This window comes from Boleophthalmus pectinirostris, unplaced genomic scaffold (assembly GCF_026225935.1).
Source record: "Boleophthalmus pectinirostris isolate CB_2022bp ecotype Guang Dong unplaced genomic scaffold, ASM2622593v1 HiC_scaffold_17, whole genome shotgun sequence".
Lineage (NCBI taxonomy): Eukaryota > Metazoa > Chordata > Actinopteri > Gobiiformes > Gobiidae > Boleophthalmus > Boleophthalmus pectinirostris.
Genome location: NW_026571115.1, coordinates 26,392,366 through 26,409,443, shown reverse-complemented (window position 1 = coordinate 26,409,443; position 17,078 = coordinate 26,392,366). Strand labels below are relative to the sequence as shown.

The 17,078-nt window shown below is 39.8% G+C and overlaps 1 protein-coding gene across 1 annotated transcript in view; it reads right to left on the bottom strand.

Moving 5' to 3' along the window:
* The window catches only part of grapa (GRB2 related adaptor protein a), a 77,140-nt gene that overhangs the window by 52,079 nt on the left and 7,983 nt on the right, over nt 1–17,078 (bottom strand). Inside the window, exons 2-3 of the mRNA XM_020925253.2 lie at nt 13,655–13,752; nt 6,710–6,829 (exon numbers count right to left, since the gene is read on the bottom strand). Coding sequence (XP_020780912.1) covers nt 6,710–6,829; nt 13,655–13,752 — 218 coding nt within the window. The remainder of the gene's footprint in view (nt 1–6,709; nt 6,830–13,654; nt 13,753–17,078) is intronic.

The window sequence follows — 17,078 nt, the reverse complement described above, 5'->3', positions numbered from 1 at the left end:
GATCCAATTCTAATAATGATCAACCAACTACGATACCATATTTAGATTGAAGACCCATTGTGGATTAAACCTGCACTTCCCCATGATCCATTCAATGTCTTCCTCTACTGTACTGATTGTTTACGCATTGTCACCGCGCCTGAACCAAGTATTGTTCGCGCGTATAGCAAATTACGTGATTTCAAGTTGTTGTTTTGTTTTCCTCCCTCCATTTAACATTGCACTGCAGCCTGGTTGAATGTACAAAAAATAGGCTAATGAAATTTAAGACCTTTGTTAAAAAAATAAGACTTGAACAACATAATTTAAGACTTTTTAAGGCGTAAATTTAGGAACATGAAATTAAAGACCTTTTAAAGACTTTAAAGACCAGATGGTTACCCTGCTTATAAATCCAACTATGATACACAGAATTAAAGATTGTTTTACTTGTTCATAACCTGATCTAGACAGGGAGATGACTGAGGAGGCTGATGGTTTTGCTGCTACGGTGGGGATGAGACAGATTGGGGAAAAGCAGGCAGAAAGAAGGGGAGAGAGAGTGCATTTAAACTTTATGAAAGACCAATCACCTTTCAAGTCTTTCATGAAGTTTAAATGCAGAAGTGCTGAGCCTACAGAAAAATCCCGAAATTGTGAAATTTATTCGGACAAACCGTGCAACGTTTCGGCACTAGGCCTTCGTCAGGCAAACAGAATGAGAGCTCAGGTGGCCATCTTAAATAGGGTGTGGCAAGCACCCAAGGGTGACAATTCGTAAAGAAACAGTGCACGCAAAACCCCATAATTCCAAAAAACAACGACAATCAACATATAGTGTAACAATAATAAAAATAATAATAATGAAATCGTAATCATCATACAACAATCACAGAATGATAATAGAAAAATAAGAAGAATATCTGGATACATACAGACATAGTATATTTACACCCAACTATAAAATAATGCTGTCGTGCCATATACACAGCTATATATATAAAATTAATCTTAAGATGTAGCCCATATTCAGCCCACCCAAAATGAGTGCTAAGCCAAAATTCAGGAGCAACTCAAAATTTGTGGTAATATTTTTCAAGTAAGATTTTAAAAAGTTAGAAAACTGTAAATAGAAGTGACCTACCGAAGTGAAAATAATGTATACAGCCAGTAAGATCTGAGTAGAAAAGGTTTCAGGCTGTGATTGGTCGGAATACATTCTTCCCGGTTGAACGATGATCTGTTCCGGCTTTTGCTATCTTAGTTTTCCAAATTTTTCCCATTTGGCTCCAGGGCTCACGTTGACGAGATTAAGAGCCACGCTGACGTTAAAAACTGGACTTAGCCAAGACTGCCCAGACATCAAACCCACCATGGACCACTCCCAAACTACAAACACCTGACCCAGTTCTGGAAACATCCGTCCAGCAGGCAGGGAGCTGGACGCACGGAGCCAACGGAGAAATGAGCATCAAAAATCCCCCATCCTCTTCTTGGCAAATGTATGTATTTAGCACAAGCCACGGCGTTTTCCCGTCCAACTTTACCCAACCTACTTTTCCTTGCCATGCTTCATTTACTCACTAGCCAGGAATGAGAATTAGACAGCATCTGTTAGCAAATCCTGTTGGAAACCGTAGTCTAGGAGCAGTTTTTTACAGTAGAAAGAAGTTCAAATAGAAGGCAGCTTTTGAGACGGGAATGATTTGGATATTTTAAGAAAAACATTTAAAAAGTCAAACATTAATGGCGCACTGCATAACATTTTTAGTGGAGGGTCTGCCATCTGCTTGTCTTCATGGAAACGTTATTGCCGTATCTAGAATGTTCCACAGTACAGATTAGACACACTGTATGTATCACTAGACATGCAACAGCACTATGGTATTTTACAAATCAGATCTGTGGAGAGTCACCCCTATTCACAGAAGGAATTAGCGGTAACTATTGGGTGTAATGGTACATGTTTTCGTGCTGAACTGTTTTGGTACGGGGCGTTTTGTTCGGTGCGAGGTTGTGCACGAGTGAGTTCGCGCAATTTGTGTGTATTTACATTCCGCCACTACATGTGCAGCTACACGGAAGGCTCGGCTTTTTAATATTCACGATTTAACTCATCCGTGATTGGGGTGGCAGTGTTTCCCGCAGCGCTTTATAGTTAGGGCGGCCACTTTGACGACAATTGGCCCCCGACTTGACTACGTCCCTCCGACCCACGTAAATCCTCGTAAAACTACGGTCGTCGTGCTCCGGTCCTCACTTTTGCTTTTCGCCGGCACAAAATTTCCGCACCCCGCCCTCCTCATACCCCTCATATCCGCGATCTCTGTCAAAAGCAAAAGGGTATTTTCAACCACTGGGGACATTGTAACAGCAGCAGATCAGCACTTACTGCAGACAATGTGGACAAGTTGGTTTTTCTGGCCAAAAATATGAAGACTAAGTAAAATTCCATGCTGGAATTGTTAGTGCAGTGCTTTACTTTTTGACAAGTTTTGTTTACTGTTTACAATGAATTAATTTTTTATAATATTTCAAACATTTGTTGCTTATTTGAGAATACTTTATTTACAGTAACTTATTCGTATTACCAAGCAGCACTTTGCATTTATTTTATTTTCTCATTTGTATGAACCTCAAAACCATGATTTTGGTGTACAGTTACATCCCTACTAACTATATATGTTTAATCTCATACCATGGAACATTCCGGGCAGAGCAACAACATCTCCATGGAGACAAGCAGGTGCCCTCTGCCAGAAAAGTTATACAGTGCACCTTTCATTTTTTTGTAAGAGTTGCAATCAGTTAAACATGTAAACGCACCATGTAAAATGAAAATTGACTACCAAACTCACCACCTGTCCACTGTTATACAACTGACACATTCATACATTAAGGTGAAATGCCTTGCTCGAGGACACAACAATTTGCATCGCAGGTAGCAGGAATTAAACCAGTATTCTTTTAAATGGGGCAGCAGTAGCATTTGTCCACTGATCTGAAGGTTTGCGGTTCAAATCTCGATCTTGACACAAACATAATTGACTGAATGTTCAGATCTAGTGACTCACAGGTTGGTAGTGTGATTCCAGCTCCCACAGATGAATACTGTCGTTGTGTCCTTGGGCAAGACACTTAACCCACCTCACCCCCATTGTCTGTGTAAATGAGTGTGTGGTTTCTTGTTGTAAAGGGCTCTGAGTAAAAATATGACCATTTGCCATTACCAAAATCTATTTAATCACATCGTGGTTCAGAATTAATGATCCAAAACCTCAGCCACGGTGTGATTAAATAGATTTTGATATATCATAATGATTTTTGTGACACCTTTTTAAAATCACATACCAAATTAGTATATTTTTCATTCCCAAAACTTTATTTTTGTTTTGTTTTGTTGCTTAGTTTAAAAAGTTTTGACAAAACACAGCTGAACCTTTCTCATCTTGTTCTTATTTTTATAAATGCATGCAGCGGTTTTACAAAAATAGATCTGTTTCTTCCATAATAGTTTTTTATCCTAGATTTTCATGTATAACACACCCATTGTCACCATATTGCAAAATTATCTGCACCGTGCGCTGTGTTTCCTGTCATTCCCAACTTCTGTTTGTACCAGCCAGGCCACCGCTTCCACCATAGCACCATATTCAATGTTGGGAAAGTTACTTTTAAAATGTATTCCCCTACAGATTACAGATTACATACCCCAAAATGTAGTTTGTAACAGAATCCATTCAGTTATTTAAGATGAGTAACGTAATCTGAATACTTTGGATTACTTGATTTGCTGTAGAGAAGCAAAGTTGAGGAAATCGTAACATATCTTATGTTACGATTTCCTCGTTTTGAAAGAAAATAAAAAGCCCAGACATTACTGAACCAAATTAAAAATATTATTGATAGAAGAAGAGGAGACACGTCCACACAGCATGATTTAGTCCTGTTAAATCCTGTTTTAGACCTGTTTTAGTCCTGTTTTAGACCTGTTTTAGACCTGTTTTAGACCTGTTTTAGACCTGTTTTAGTCCTGTTTTAGACCTGTTTTAGTCCTGTTTTAGACCTGGTTTAGACCTGGTTTTAGACCTGTTTTAGATCTAGTTTAGTCCTGGTTTAGTCCTGGTTTAGACCTGGTTAAGATCTAGTTTAGTCCTGGTTTAGTTTCTGGCAATGAGTGGAATTTCAAAAAAAAAAAAAAAAAAAAAAAAAAAAGGGTAGGGGGGGATATAGCCCAAAATGCGAAAACAGGAATACAGGAAAATACCACCGTGTAATCCATTTATTTCAACAAAGTAACTGTAATCCAATTACCACTCACTGAAACAGTAACTGTAACCGAATACAGTTACTCATATACTGTACTCTGATTACATACATTTTAGATTACATGTAATCTGTTACTCCCCAACACTGACCATATTGGATTTAGCTCACTTTTCCAGGCGGTGAGAACACATTTACAACTTTCAATCACCCCCAGCGATTGTTTTAACTCCCAAACCACACAACAGCGGGCCCCAGCTGTAGACTCCCCGTAACAACAACACAAGCAATTGGCCCCCGTTAGCTTCCACACATGCCGCGACGCTCTAGACGTGATTATCTTACGTCGTGCCACAAGCCTGCCCACTTTCCCCCTCCTTCTTTCTTTCTTTCTTTCTTTCATCCATCTCTCCTCCTTTCCTTTCCTTTCCTTTCCTCTCTGCACCTTACCTACTCCATCAGCACACACAAACGCACACACAGTACACAATTATTAATGAAGAGAAACAAGGCAGCCAGGAAACACGACTGGAGACGTGTTCATTTGCGCGTACAGTTGCCGTATGGATGGGGCCGTGCTAATTGAAATAGATTGCATTAGATGAGGTGGCATCAAAGTTTAATGGCCCCGGAGGAAAACAAGGCAGGATGACATGGTAGTAAAAGAAGGAACAGAGAGATCAAAGTGGTGCGGGTGAAAAGGTGGAAGTGCATGGGAAAATGCAGTCAAGCTCTCGCCGCGCAGCAAGAAGGTGCACGGTTTGGTTCTTGAGTGGGAGGACTTTTTGGTAGTGAGTTTGCGTGTTTTCTTTGTGTTTGGGTGTGTCTTAGTTGTAATTAACCCAAATTATGTCCAGTAAGTTAGTCTTTTAGTTAGGTAGTTCTGGATCAAAAAACAAGGTCTCAAGGACAGGTTAAAAATCGACAGATCATTCGTTCATTTTCAAAATAAAACCAAAATAAGAAAATAAAAAAATATATATATATTTTTTCTTCATTGTTTATCTCTAAAACTATACCAGGACTGATCCCAGGACTGAACCAGGAGGACTAAACCAGGACTGAACTAGGACTGAACTAGGATTTATCCCAGGACTGAACCAGGAGGACTAAACCAGGAATGAAACTCGGACTAAAACAGGACTAAAATGGGACTAACCCAGGACTAAACCAGGAATGAGTAGACTGTCGGGTAATTGCAGGCTCGGGGTCCAGTTTCTCTTTTTCTCAAGTTAAAGATTATCCTGGTTTAGTCCTAGTTTAGACCTGGTTTAGTCCTTGTTTAGTCCTGGTTTAGACCTGGCTTAGTGGTTTAGTCCTCCTGGTTCAGTCCTAGGATGAATCCTGGTTCGGTCCTCCTGGTTTAGTCCTGGTTCAGTTCTGGTTTAGTCCAGGAAACCGTTTTTTTTTTTTTTTCATTATTCATTTTAACACAAAATCGAAAACTGAAAAAAATTTATCATTATCTGTTTTGTAATGTTGGTTTTGGAGATAAATAATGAAAATCGAATGATACACATATTGTTAAAGATGCACACTGTAAGTTTTTGGCTGGGGGTCTGTCACCTGCTTGTTTTTATGGATATGCCATTACACTGCCTGGAATGTTCCACACTATGACATTAAAACAGTTCTACTTTACATTTATTCAATTTCAGGTGGTTTTATAGCTCAAAAATACCTAGAAAATCAGGCATTCTGACTGTGAGCGGGGTCGCCTCTCCACAGATCTGACCTATAACTTGGTTTGGTTAGGTTTGGTCTTCATGAAGATAGAAAGCTTTAATGCCATACTGTGAAACTTTCCAGACAAAGCAATAACATCTCCATGAAGAAAAGCATTTGACAGACTTATCACCAGAAAAGTTACATAATGCACTTTTAAATTTACAAAATAAACACAAAAAGGGTTTTGGCATTTTTGTTTCAGTAATTTCGAAAAAGCTGGGTATTCACAAAAATGCACAATGAAAGAACTGAGACTTAACCATGCACACAAGTTTTTTTTATCCTTATTTACACTGCATTGGATCAAAAATATGGATTCTATGTATAGATTTTTTGTCATTTGTTACGACATTTTGACAGTCTGTTTTATTTTTATTTTTTTACAACTGTTAATTTTTAGTTGCATTCCTAAACCCAGTCCTGCATTTTACTCAACACCGTACAGTTAAGTTTTAAAAAAAGTATACTAACAAAATATTCTTGGTTTCTTTCTTTTACTTCCACCCTTTCTTGGACAAGCTGAAAACTTCTACATCACAAAGTTTTTATAGTCATGCCAGTTTGTACCACTAGATGGAGTCATGAGCAGACTAACAATGAGCTTTTCCTCGCAAAACAAAAGCAAAACTTGATAACATTTAACCACTAAAAAACATAAATAAATAGTGCACCGTGATAAAAACGCAATGCTTACAACTGTTCCCCATTTTTCATAGTGCGTGAGTGATTATCCTACCTGACAGACATGGAAAATTCCCCAGGGGCACTTTCGCTTTCCCGAACCAAAAAGGCTCCGCACTCCCTGTGTCTGAGCCTGCTTTCTGCCACACCACGAGATATCCGCCCGGCGAACCAGCTGGGGGTACAGAGACAGAGAAGACAGGGAGAAGATTAGTGCCGGTGAGGTGTAGATAAAGTTCAAAACGCACACATGCTGACAAAACAAAACATGAAACGTATGGTATGTAAAGTAGGTACGTTATTGGGTGTATTTTTAGCTGTGCTTCTGAATGCGTGCTCTAACAGAATGTTCTAACAGAAGCAGAAAAGTAATGCTGTCATAGTTTCATTTTTGGCTAATTACCCTTGCAACAGCTAAATGGTAAATTGTTACTTTTTTATATAGCACATTTCCTATTTCAAGCGCTTTACATCAAGAAACCACTCACTAGGGCTGCTCAATTATGGAAAAAAATCATTATTGCGATTATTTTGGTCAGTAGTTACACGAGTATTTATTCAGTTATAGCGTTGTTATAGGCGAGTTTCAGCTGACGTCATTGTTATTAAAAGCCCGCGTTGCATGCTGGGAAATATTTTGGTCGGAGGCAAGAAACACGATAGCGGTCAAACACAGTGCGTAACCTCGTGTATTTATCCCCATTAATGGTAAATTCCTGCTGCATTTTCGGATGCACAAATAGAAGCACGGAAGAAGGAAAATGTCTTTTTCGTGTTCTGAGTGAAAAGAACCGCTAACGGTGAATAAAACGGCTTTCAAACATTCGCAGAGCAAACGTAGAAGATCCTTGCAAACCGTGGACTCTAACAAGTTCAACAACACATCAAGACTCTTGGAGGTTTTCATCTTTTCTGCTGTGAATGGCCCAGGAGTTTCCACCAAGTCATTGTGGATATCGCCGAAGTGAATATTTGTCCAGGTAGTTGGCGATTCTGACCAGAAATTTGGTTTGGTCCACCTTTTGTAGGGGTTGAAAAGGGTGACTTTGGCGTCCATCGATGCTTATGACCAATTTCTGGTCAAATCGCCTTCGGTCCTCTGCCGTTAGAGTGGATAAATAACCGGGATCAATACCCTTTACGTGCTTTCTCGCTCCGTCCATCATGTTGAAAGAATTCCCAGCATGCAACGCGAGCTTTTGTCAACAATGAAACTCACCTATTGATAAGTTACACAAAACTTTCACATTAAATTCCACCTTGTGATGTCATCTGGTAGTGTTTTTAAACTCCATACACCTTCACTAGAATCATTTGGACAATTTCATCTCTAGAATTGCCACCTCTACTGAACAAACGGTAAGAGGAACCTGATAACTTGAAAACCACTGCTTCATGACATCTCAAGGTGGGACAGAGCATCCTGAGTTTGGGAGACGTAGACAGACAAATAATGCAGCATTACTCAAACATGTGTGAATGAAACAAAACACAACTCCAGGTATGTTTTTGATGGGGTAACAGCATTTTAACATGACTAAAGGTTCACGAGCCAATTTTTCATAATATTAGCATGATTCATCTACCATCTGATCTTGCAGGATAAGGATTCATTCGCTTGACTGTAGGCGGGTACTTTTTTATTTAACCAATCGCTGCTGTTTGGTCGTGATGTACATAATGCTCCAAATCTCATAGGAAGAAGGGCAATAATGTCCTTCCCCTTGATAAAATTCACCAAACATTCCCTTTGTTCCAGCTTTAAATCCTTGATCTCGGGAATCGTTGCCAACACAGAATATCTGTCTTCATCTACATTCATTTCGACCGCTTTGTTTATTGTTGTGCTGTACCACAAAAGGGACCCAGACAGGCGCTTGAGTTTGACATCATGGCTTCACAGCTCTTCACTGATTGGCCGGTGTGCAGTCTACAACTTCCGGGGTTCTTGCAAGTCATCTAGTGTATTTAGATTCCTGACCTAGTCGCTGGAGAGAAATGAGATTAAGCGGAGGCACTAGGTGGCACCAGCCAGGCTAGTATAATATAGGACCTTTAAACATTTTTTATGAATCATCTTGCACATAACTACATTAACTCAGAAGACATAGCATCTTAGATACATGGAACATTGTGTTATTTTTTCCATTTATCTAACTGGCACACTGCTCATTTTCATCACTCCATCATCTGTTCCATTCTGTAATAGACTAAAGTACATCAGACATGTGCAGATCTACTACAAACCTCTCCTCCCAGCAGAGGACACACATGGACTTTCTCCCTGGAGTCTGCGACTACCTCAAACGAACTACACAGACAGGACCATCCCTATCACCATTACTTTCTATTACTGCAGTAAAAAGACAGTCTAATATCGCATTGCCAGATTGCTGTTTATCACAATGGGGGGAGACTAGAGCCCAGCTGGTGCAAATGAGCATCTGACAGAGACGTGGGGTGCACCAGCTAAAATCACATGACAACAACATACATACACACACACACATGGCTTTATTGTGTGGCGTTATGTAAGCCAGTGAGTGTACGTCCCTATGGGGGGGGGCCCTTATGCCAGAGTGCAGATGTCCAGAGCCTAATGAACTAAAGATCCCCCTAGCACCGTGGACGGGCTGTTTGAATGTGTGAAATTTCTGGATTTTAATTGTATAGCTTTGAAGACGTAATATCTGATAATGAGAGATTTTAAAGGCCCCATATTACGCGATTTTCTGAACTATTTTGTAATGTTGTTTCCTCATCAAAAGACAAACCTGGAGTTTTGTTTAACTGACACATGGTTAACACACAAATCCTGCACATGTAGGCCGAGTTCTTGTCTCAAACAGAAAACGCTTTATTCCACCTTGAGGTCTTGTTCAAGTGTGTTTTTGTTGTGTTTTTAAACTCCATACACCTTCACTAGAATCATTTCGACCATTTCGGCCTTGGATTTGCCTATCTCTCTACTATGGATCTATAATAAAAACTGGATAAAGCACTCCCCCTCTGTCCTGACTCGAGACTGACTAGTGGTCGCTCCAGGTACTGCAGCTCCCGGGAGCTTGGGCCACGGGTCTGTTAAAATAACTGGATAGGGTGTTGCTGCTTGTATTTTCCTCCAGTTGACGTAGTGGTCACTCACTGGTACTACAGCGGAAAAAAAACCCTGGGTTGAGACAAGATTTTTCTCGTAGAGCGCAATGTAATCACAAACTACTCCTGTTCGGCTTACAGGGACCTACAACTTTCAAAAATGTTGGATTTTGTGGCGATTTTTACCTATTTTTAAATCATAAACTTTTTCTCAGTTCAAAATCCTTCAGTTGTATTAAAAAAAACACTTTGTAATCGTTAGTTTCGGCTCTCTCCCTCTGATTGGTCAAAGCGATCACGTTATACACGAGACCGTGCTCTGTGCGCGCGTTCACGTGCGTTCGCGTGTGCCTGCAGGAGAAAAGAGCACTACTGCACAGGCTCTGTCAGCCCACAGCCACCAGAAGTACCTGACCGGGCTAAAGGCGAATCTGGAATCATGCACCATTGAGCTCGGCCCATTGACTTGAATGGGCGGCCATTTTGAAACTCCGGGGCTTGGCTTGGGCCCAGGAAGAATTCTCCCATAGAAGCACAATGCAATTTCTGTGAATTTCTGTTCGGCTGACAGGGCATCGACAACTTTCACAAAAGTTGGATTTTGTGAAAGTTGTCCCACTTTGAGGCCGCGCTAGCTCCACTCTAGCAGCTCTCGCTCTGATTGGTCCAAACGCTCCACGCTGCGCATGTTAGCCCCTGTTGATGAAGTAAATGCAGAAGTGAAACATTTTTGTGGGTCCATGCGCTATTGAGCATAGGCCACTGAAAATAATACGACGCCATCTTGGATTCATCTTCCAGATTTTATAATAGTTCTATGATCTCTACTGAATAAAAGGTAAAATGGAAGGTGTTAACTTGAAAAGTAGCGCTTCATGACGTCACAAGGAGAATTTTGAGGAGATGTAGATAGACAAATAATATAACGTTGCTTAAAAATGTGAGCATGAAACAAAAAACACAACTGCCGGTATGTTTTTGATGATGTATGACTTAAAGCTCACAAGAGTCAATTTTGCGTAAATTAAAAATTCAGTCCTCAGTGCACATTTTAGAGAATTTGAGAAGACACTGAAATAATAACTGTTGAGGTAATACAAGATGCATTTCAGAACATGTTTGTGAAGATCTAAATTACTGGATTAGCAGGTTCTATACATAAAAAGACCCAATACATATCTTAATACGCTTGTGTAATACTGCTGTCACATTTCAGGGTTAATTAAATATCTCTTCATGTTGGCAGCTCTGAAATAAAGCAACGGTTTGTGGTTTGTGTAGATGGCTGACAGTGATTCAAGTGGTAAAGTTTTGCCTTACATACATATAAGGTTTGACTTGAGTCCACGGGCAAGACATTTCACCAACCTCACCTAAGTATGATGTGTGTGTGTGTGTGGTGGTCTGAAAACTTCCTAGAACAAAATGGATTGAGGGGAGTGAATGGAAAATGTAACGTTAAGCCACTTTGTATGTCCAGAGAATTGCTGTCAGCATTATATATACAGACTGCGTCCAAATGTCGACACTATTCCCTATAGGGCACAAATAGAGGTCACGCCATTTTAGTGACGTCTGAATGACCAGCAGGTGAAAGGCTAATGCATTGAAAATTTCCCACAAAACATCTTGAAAAGCTATTGTACTTGACCGAACAATGTAGACCTAGCCGTCTGCTCAAACATACTTTCTCCCACTTACTTCTCTTAGGCTACGTTCAGACTGCAGCTTGAACTGACCCAAATCTGATTTTTTTGCCCTATACGACCTTTATCTGATCTTTTAATGACACAGATCCGATTTTTTCAAATGCAACCCAGGACACTTGGATATGTGCTCCTAAAACCGATACATATCTGATCTTTTGACATGCGACTTCAGTCTGAACGGTCAGGTCGCATTCATCCCACCTACACGTCAGGCTCGGAGTCTCGTCAATGGAGGGAAAGCGAGATTAGTGAGTTAATTAATATTTAGGGGGATCGCTGTATTCAGGCCAAATTGGAGGGGTCTTATCGGAACCGGGCTGTTTTTGAAATGATTGCCAAAGAAATGGCTGAGCGCGGCTACTGGCAGTCCTGGCTTTAATGTCAACAAAAAATAAAGCACCTGCAAGCCAAATACAAGGACTCAAACAAACGAAGCGGCCGTGGATATGTAACCTGTGTCCATTTTATGAAGAACTGGACTGTATTTTTGGGAGAGAAGCCCAGCATTTAGGCGACTTCTGTGAACACTGGAGCACACTCCATTGAGCCTGCGGGACACTTTTGGGGCATTTAAAGTTCACACCGAAGATCACAAGTCGCCTTTAATCGGAAATGTGACTGACCTCGCGGAAAAATCTGATTTCACAAAAAATCTGAATTGAGCATTAAGCCCTGCAGTCTGAATGTAACCTTATTGGTTAGTTTTTGTAATGCTTTGAGCAAGTGACAGCTGGATTTAACCAATCACAGTGAAAATTAAACTTTCAGAAGACGTTCCCCCCAAAGGCACGAATAGAAAACGATTAAAGGTCATATAAAGAACAGATATTTTATGACTTGGTTTCCTTATTATGCAAAACTGACTCATGTGAGCATTAAGCCATGTAAAAATGTTGTTATCTCCTTAAAAACAGACCTAATCCTTTTTTATTCTCAGCATCTCCAAAGGTCAAAATGCTCCACCTTGTGATGCTATGAAGCTGTAGTTTTCTAGTTAACGGCTACATTTTACATTTTGTTCTTTAGACGTTGGCAATTCCAGGGCTGAAATCATCCAAATGATTCTAGTGGAGGATTTTGGAGTTTAAAAACATAGTGAAGCTCTTCTTTTATTACCATATGACATTACAAGGTGGAACAGAGTGTTTGAGAGAAGAATTCAGCCTCAGGATTTGCATGTTAAAAATGTGTGAATGAAACAAAACATTCTGGTATGTTTTTTGATAAAGAAACAATACAACATGGATCAAAAAAGAGTATAATATAAGCCCTTTATTGCCGCGTTTTATTGAATGTCGGTAGTCGATAAATCCAAGTCAGTTCTCTCGACATCCATTGTAATTGTGTTCCATTGCAACAGTTGAGGAAAATATGGACGCCCGAGAAAGTTCAACGTAAATCGAGTCCATTCTGGCAGTTTGACTATTACATGTTCAGAAAAAAAAACTTCTGTCTATTGTCAAATGATGTGAAAGAAAGTCTAAATATCATTACAAAGTTTTTAGAAGACACTTTCTCTACTCATACACAACTTAACATATTAAAATGACGAAAAGACAATTCTCCCCGTTTAATGTGTGCGCCGACATTTTTCCTGTGACTTAAATCTGTAAATTCAAAATCGACTCAGTTTGCACAGAACTAGCCCAAGTTTATGTTTCGGACCTTCGATTTGATTGGCTGTTCCATTGCATTTTCTCGAGGTGGTCCCGAGTGCAATATAATGCAGCGTAATTGTACATGAATCGTGATCAAATTGAAAACGTCACCTGGCTCCAAGAATATTGTGATATTATGGTATTAGGTTCTTTTTTCCAGACCAAGCGTTTGTTTTCATACCTGACAGTTTCGACTGCTCAGTAGTGGTCTTCCTCAGAGTCATGTGATGTTGCTGTGACATGTCCGATGAGCTGATTTAAACAGGTTTTGGTGCTGTCGTCCTACAGGTGGAGGCAGGACAACAGCGCCATCTCCACCTGTATAAATCAACTGACCAGACACGTCACAGCAACATCACGTGACTCTGAGGAAGACCACTAGTGAGCAGTCGAAACTATCAGGTATGAAAACAAACTCTTGGTCTGAAAAAAGAACCTAATAACATAAAATATCGGAAGACCAAATGAACCTCATTGGACTATATTGTGATATTATCGGAAGACATGTGATATTTCTGTTCGTGTGTCTATACTTACGCATGTGGCCGTAGATTGATGTAGTTTTTCGGCACAAAACCCTTTCGGTTGTGGAGCTCTGCGGTGTACCAGTTGGGGTCATCCTCCATGTTGGTGATCTGGGGGTTAGAAAGAAACAGAGAGAGAGAGAGAGAGAATGAAATATGGCTCCTAATGACATAGACAGAGGCCATCGCCATTCATCGAACGAAAGGGCACGTTTCGACTATATATCTATCTCCGCGCCAAGCTGCTCATCTTCCATTATCCGCTACACTGGGTTTTCATCCTTCTTTCAGCGCACGGAGGTCCTCAAGTCATAGAGATTTCAACAAGCAGAGGATTACTGCCAAGTTGGAAAGGCCACATAAAGTCCTCCGTGATTACACACACAATTGCCAGCAAATCCGATGACGCCTGATCCACATTAACCCAGATAGCTCGTCCAAATGTCACTATTGGACGCTGAGGCAAGTAAAACAAACACATTTATGGTAACAAAACAATTTCCCAGATCTTAAGATTCATGGAGGATTAGCCTTTTGTACCGAGAAAACCCACCCAAACATGAGGACACAGACACGAAAGAGTACACAGGCAGATTAGATACTGTCCGCGAGTTGAACCAGGGACCTTCTTGCTGTTGCACTAACCATTTTGTACTACCTATATAATCACAAGCTTTATTATAGGTAGCTACTCATAGACCTTTTTCACAACAGCCGGAAGTGCCGCGATGTAGGGTAAATGTCACTTCTGGTTAATGCTTTTCTATGGCAAAATATCTGTGGAAATGTCTCGCTTATTTACCACCAGCTTCATAAATCTGCCCCATCACCAAATCTTCATCCAACAAGGTCGACAAAGGACATATTCTGTCCATGAAGAATTTATCCACAACTATCAAAGTAAGAAAGACGAAAACGGAAAGGTGAACAACGACGACGCATTAATGGTCCATTCACCCTGTGGTGTCAAAAAAAACACTGACGCCTCTATTTGGACGGCTTTGCGTTTGAGTTTAGATGCCCCCGACGCGCGTCTTGGATGCCGAGGACGAACGGGAGAAAAATACTTAATTTGCATCCGTTGCCCTGGAAACAAGTGCCCGGTCCCGGTCTTTTCCCGAAACGATGGCAGACCAGGCTGAGAAAGACTTTAGTTGCGCCGCACTGACAAGTTGCAAAAATGCAGGATGCCCTAGATGTACTGATGAAGCTGGTGGAAAATACACAAGTCATTTCCACAGATATTTTGCCATAGAAAAGCATTAACATAAGTGACTTCCGGCCGTTATGAAAAAGGTCTATTGGACAACTTGTAGCTTCTACAGTAGCTACTGCATGTTACCATATATTGCCTATTGAGTAAAATGTTTATATCTTTTTGTAGTAGTTGTAACTAGAAACCTTTTTTATACAGTTTTACAGTTCATATGTGTATTACTCAATTTAGTAAATTTAGAATAAGCTATATTCACCATAATGACTTTTATATTTTAACAAATATTTGCATTCATAAATGGTTTGCTATATAGATTCATTTTTATCCATATTTCATTTTCAGACCAATGAGTGCCAATTTTAAAAGCAATTTGTATTTCTTTTAAGATATACCGTATATTCTTGTCTAATCCTCCATGACACATTTTAATTTTAAGCCATTATATTTGCTTTGCTTGTATCATTTTTAGCAATCGTTTTTATCTCGCTGAAACATATACCAACCCAATATCTGTAACTGCTAACAGTAAAGTAAAAGCTACATTTAGCTTATCTTTTGAATGCGTGTCTGACAAAAGTTCTTTGGTTTGACTCTACCAAGGCATCCAGCGCTTCATTTCACGCACCAGCTGTTTTTACTCTGTGCCTTATAAATCTATTACTATGAAGAGTGCAGTCTATCAATCACTGTTGGGTAAAATACAGCTAGTCAGTCAATGGCAACCAGAAGTAATGAAACATTTGTCAACATTTGACATTGCTATACAAAGTTTGGAAACTTAGCGGACATAGTAGTTTTAACTTCTGCAGAATAATAAGTCAAATGGTTCTGTTTTTCACTTGGCAGAACAGTAGGTCCTTACTTTCACTTTGTCTAAGAATTTCACAGATAAAAATATATTTACTGAAAAATAAACTTCAGGAGCACTATATAAAGTTAATGTCATCTGTTACCTACTTGTCTCACTTGAAAAATATCCCTAAGTATGGCATTAAACTTGTCTATCTCCATGGAGACAAACTAGGCCAAGTTACATTCAATCCAATCCACTTTATTGCTATAGCACATTTCACAAACAAACAGTTTCCAAAGTTCTGCACAAATACATAATAACAACAACAATAATGTAATGATAAAATAAATGCTCATATTTAATCATACTAGTCTTAAATTAATAAAACCAGTAAAATAAAATAAGAGCAAAATCATAGAACAGCAATGAATAAATAAATAAAACCAATAAAATACATAAAAAATAATTCAAATAAGTAAAACATGGCAGGTCTGTGTAGAAGAACCCCTCCCCACACACACACACTAAGCATCATTTTTGTCAACATGGTATTTTCAGGTAGCCTGATTCATCAGCCGGTTTCACTTTGTAGAAACCGTCTGACCTCGCAGCATTAGGATTGGGAACCGTAGGCAGGTCCTTTTTTTGTACAGAAAGAACAAAAGTGTGGCTGTTTTCTGCAATTGTTCCAATCAGTGGGAGCAGGTAGAGGTTGCTCTTGGAAAAAGGATCAAAGCTCAAACAAAACAGGACTCCAGGCACTCCAAAGAAGTAAAAAAAAGTTTTTAAAAAATTGCACAAGGAAAATATAGTAAAAGGCCTTTATTTAAATGGCCAAAGCCAACATGTTTCGACCTTAACAGTCTTCATCAGAGCTTAAATAAGCCATTTAATTCTTGCTCTTCTTTGGAGTACCTGGAGTCCTGTTGTGTTTGAGGTACTTTTTTAATTTAACCAATCGCTGCTATTTGGTCATGACGTATGTAATGCGCCGCTAACGGAGCTAAATGGTATCTTAAGCTTTTCCCAAATCCCATAGGAAGAAGAGCAATAACATCTTTCCCCTTGATGAAAAATTAACCAAACATTCTCTTTGTTTCGGCTTTAAATCCTCAATCTCGGGAATCGTTGCCAACACAGAATGTATGGCTTCGTCTACATCCGTCTCAACCGCTTTGTTTACTGTTGTGCTGTACCACAAAAGGGACCCAGACAGGCGCTTCACAGCTCTTCGCTAATTGGCCAGTGTGTGAACTTCCAGGGTTCTTGCAAACCGTCTAGTGTATTCCGATTCCTGACCTAGTCACTGGAGAAAAATGAAATTGAGCAGAGGCACTAGGTGGCGCCAGCCTGACTAATTTTCAGGCACCTGAAGTTAAATAAATTCCATGGATCTATTAAAATAATTGGATAGGGTGTTGCTGCTTG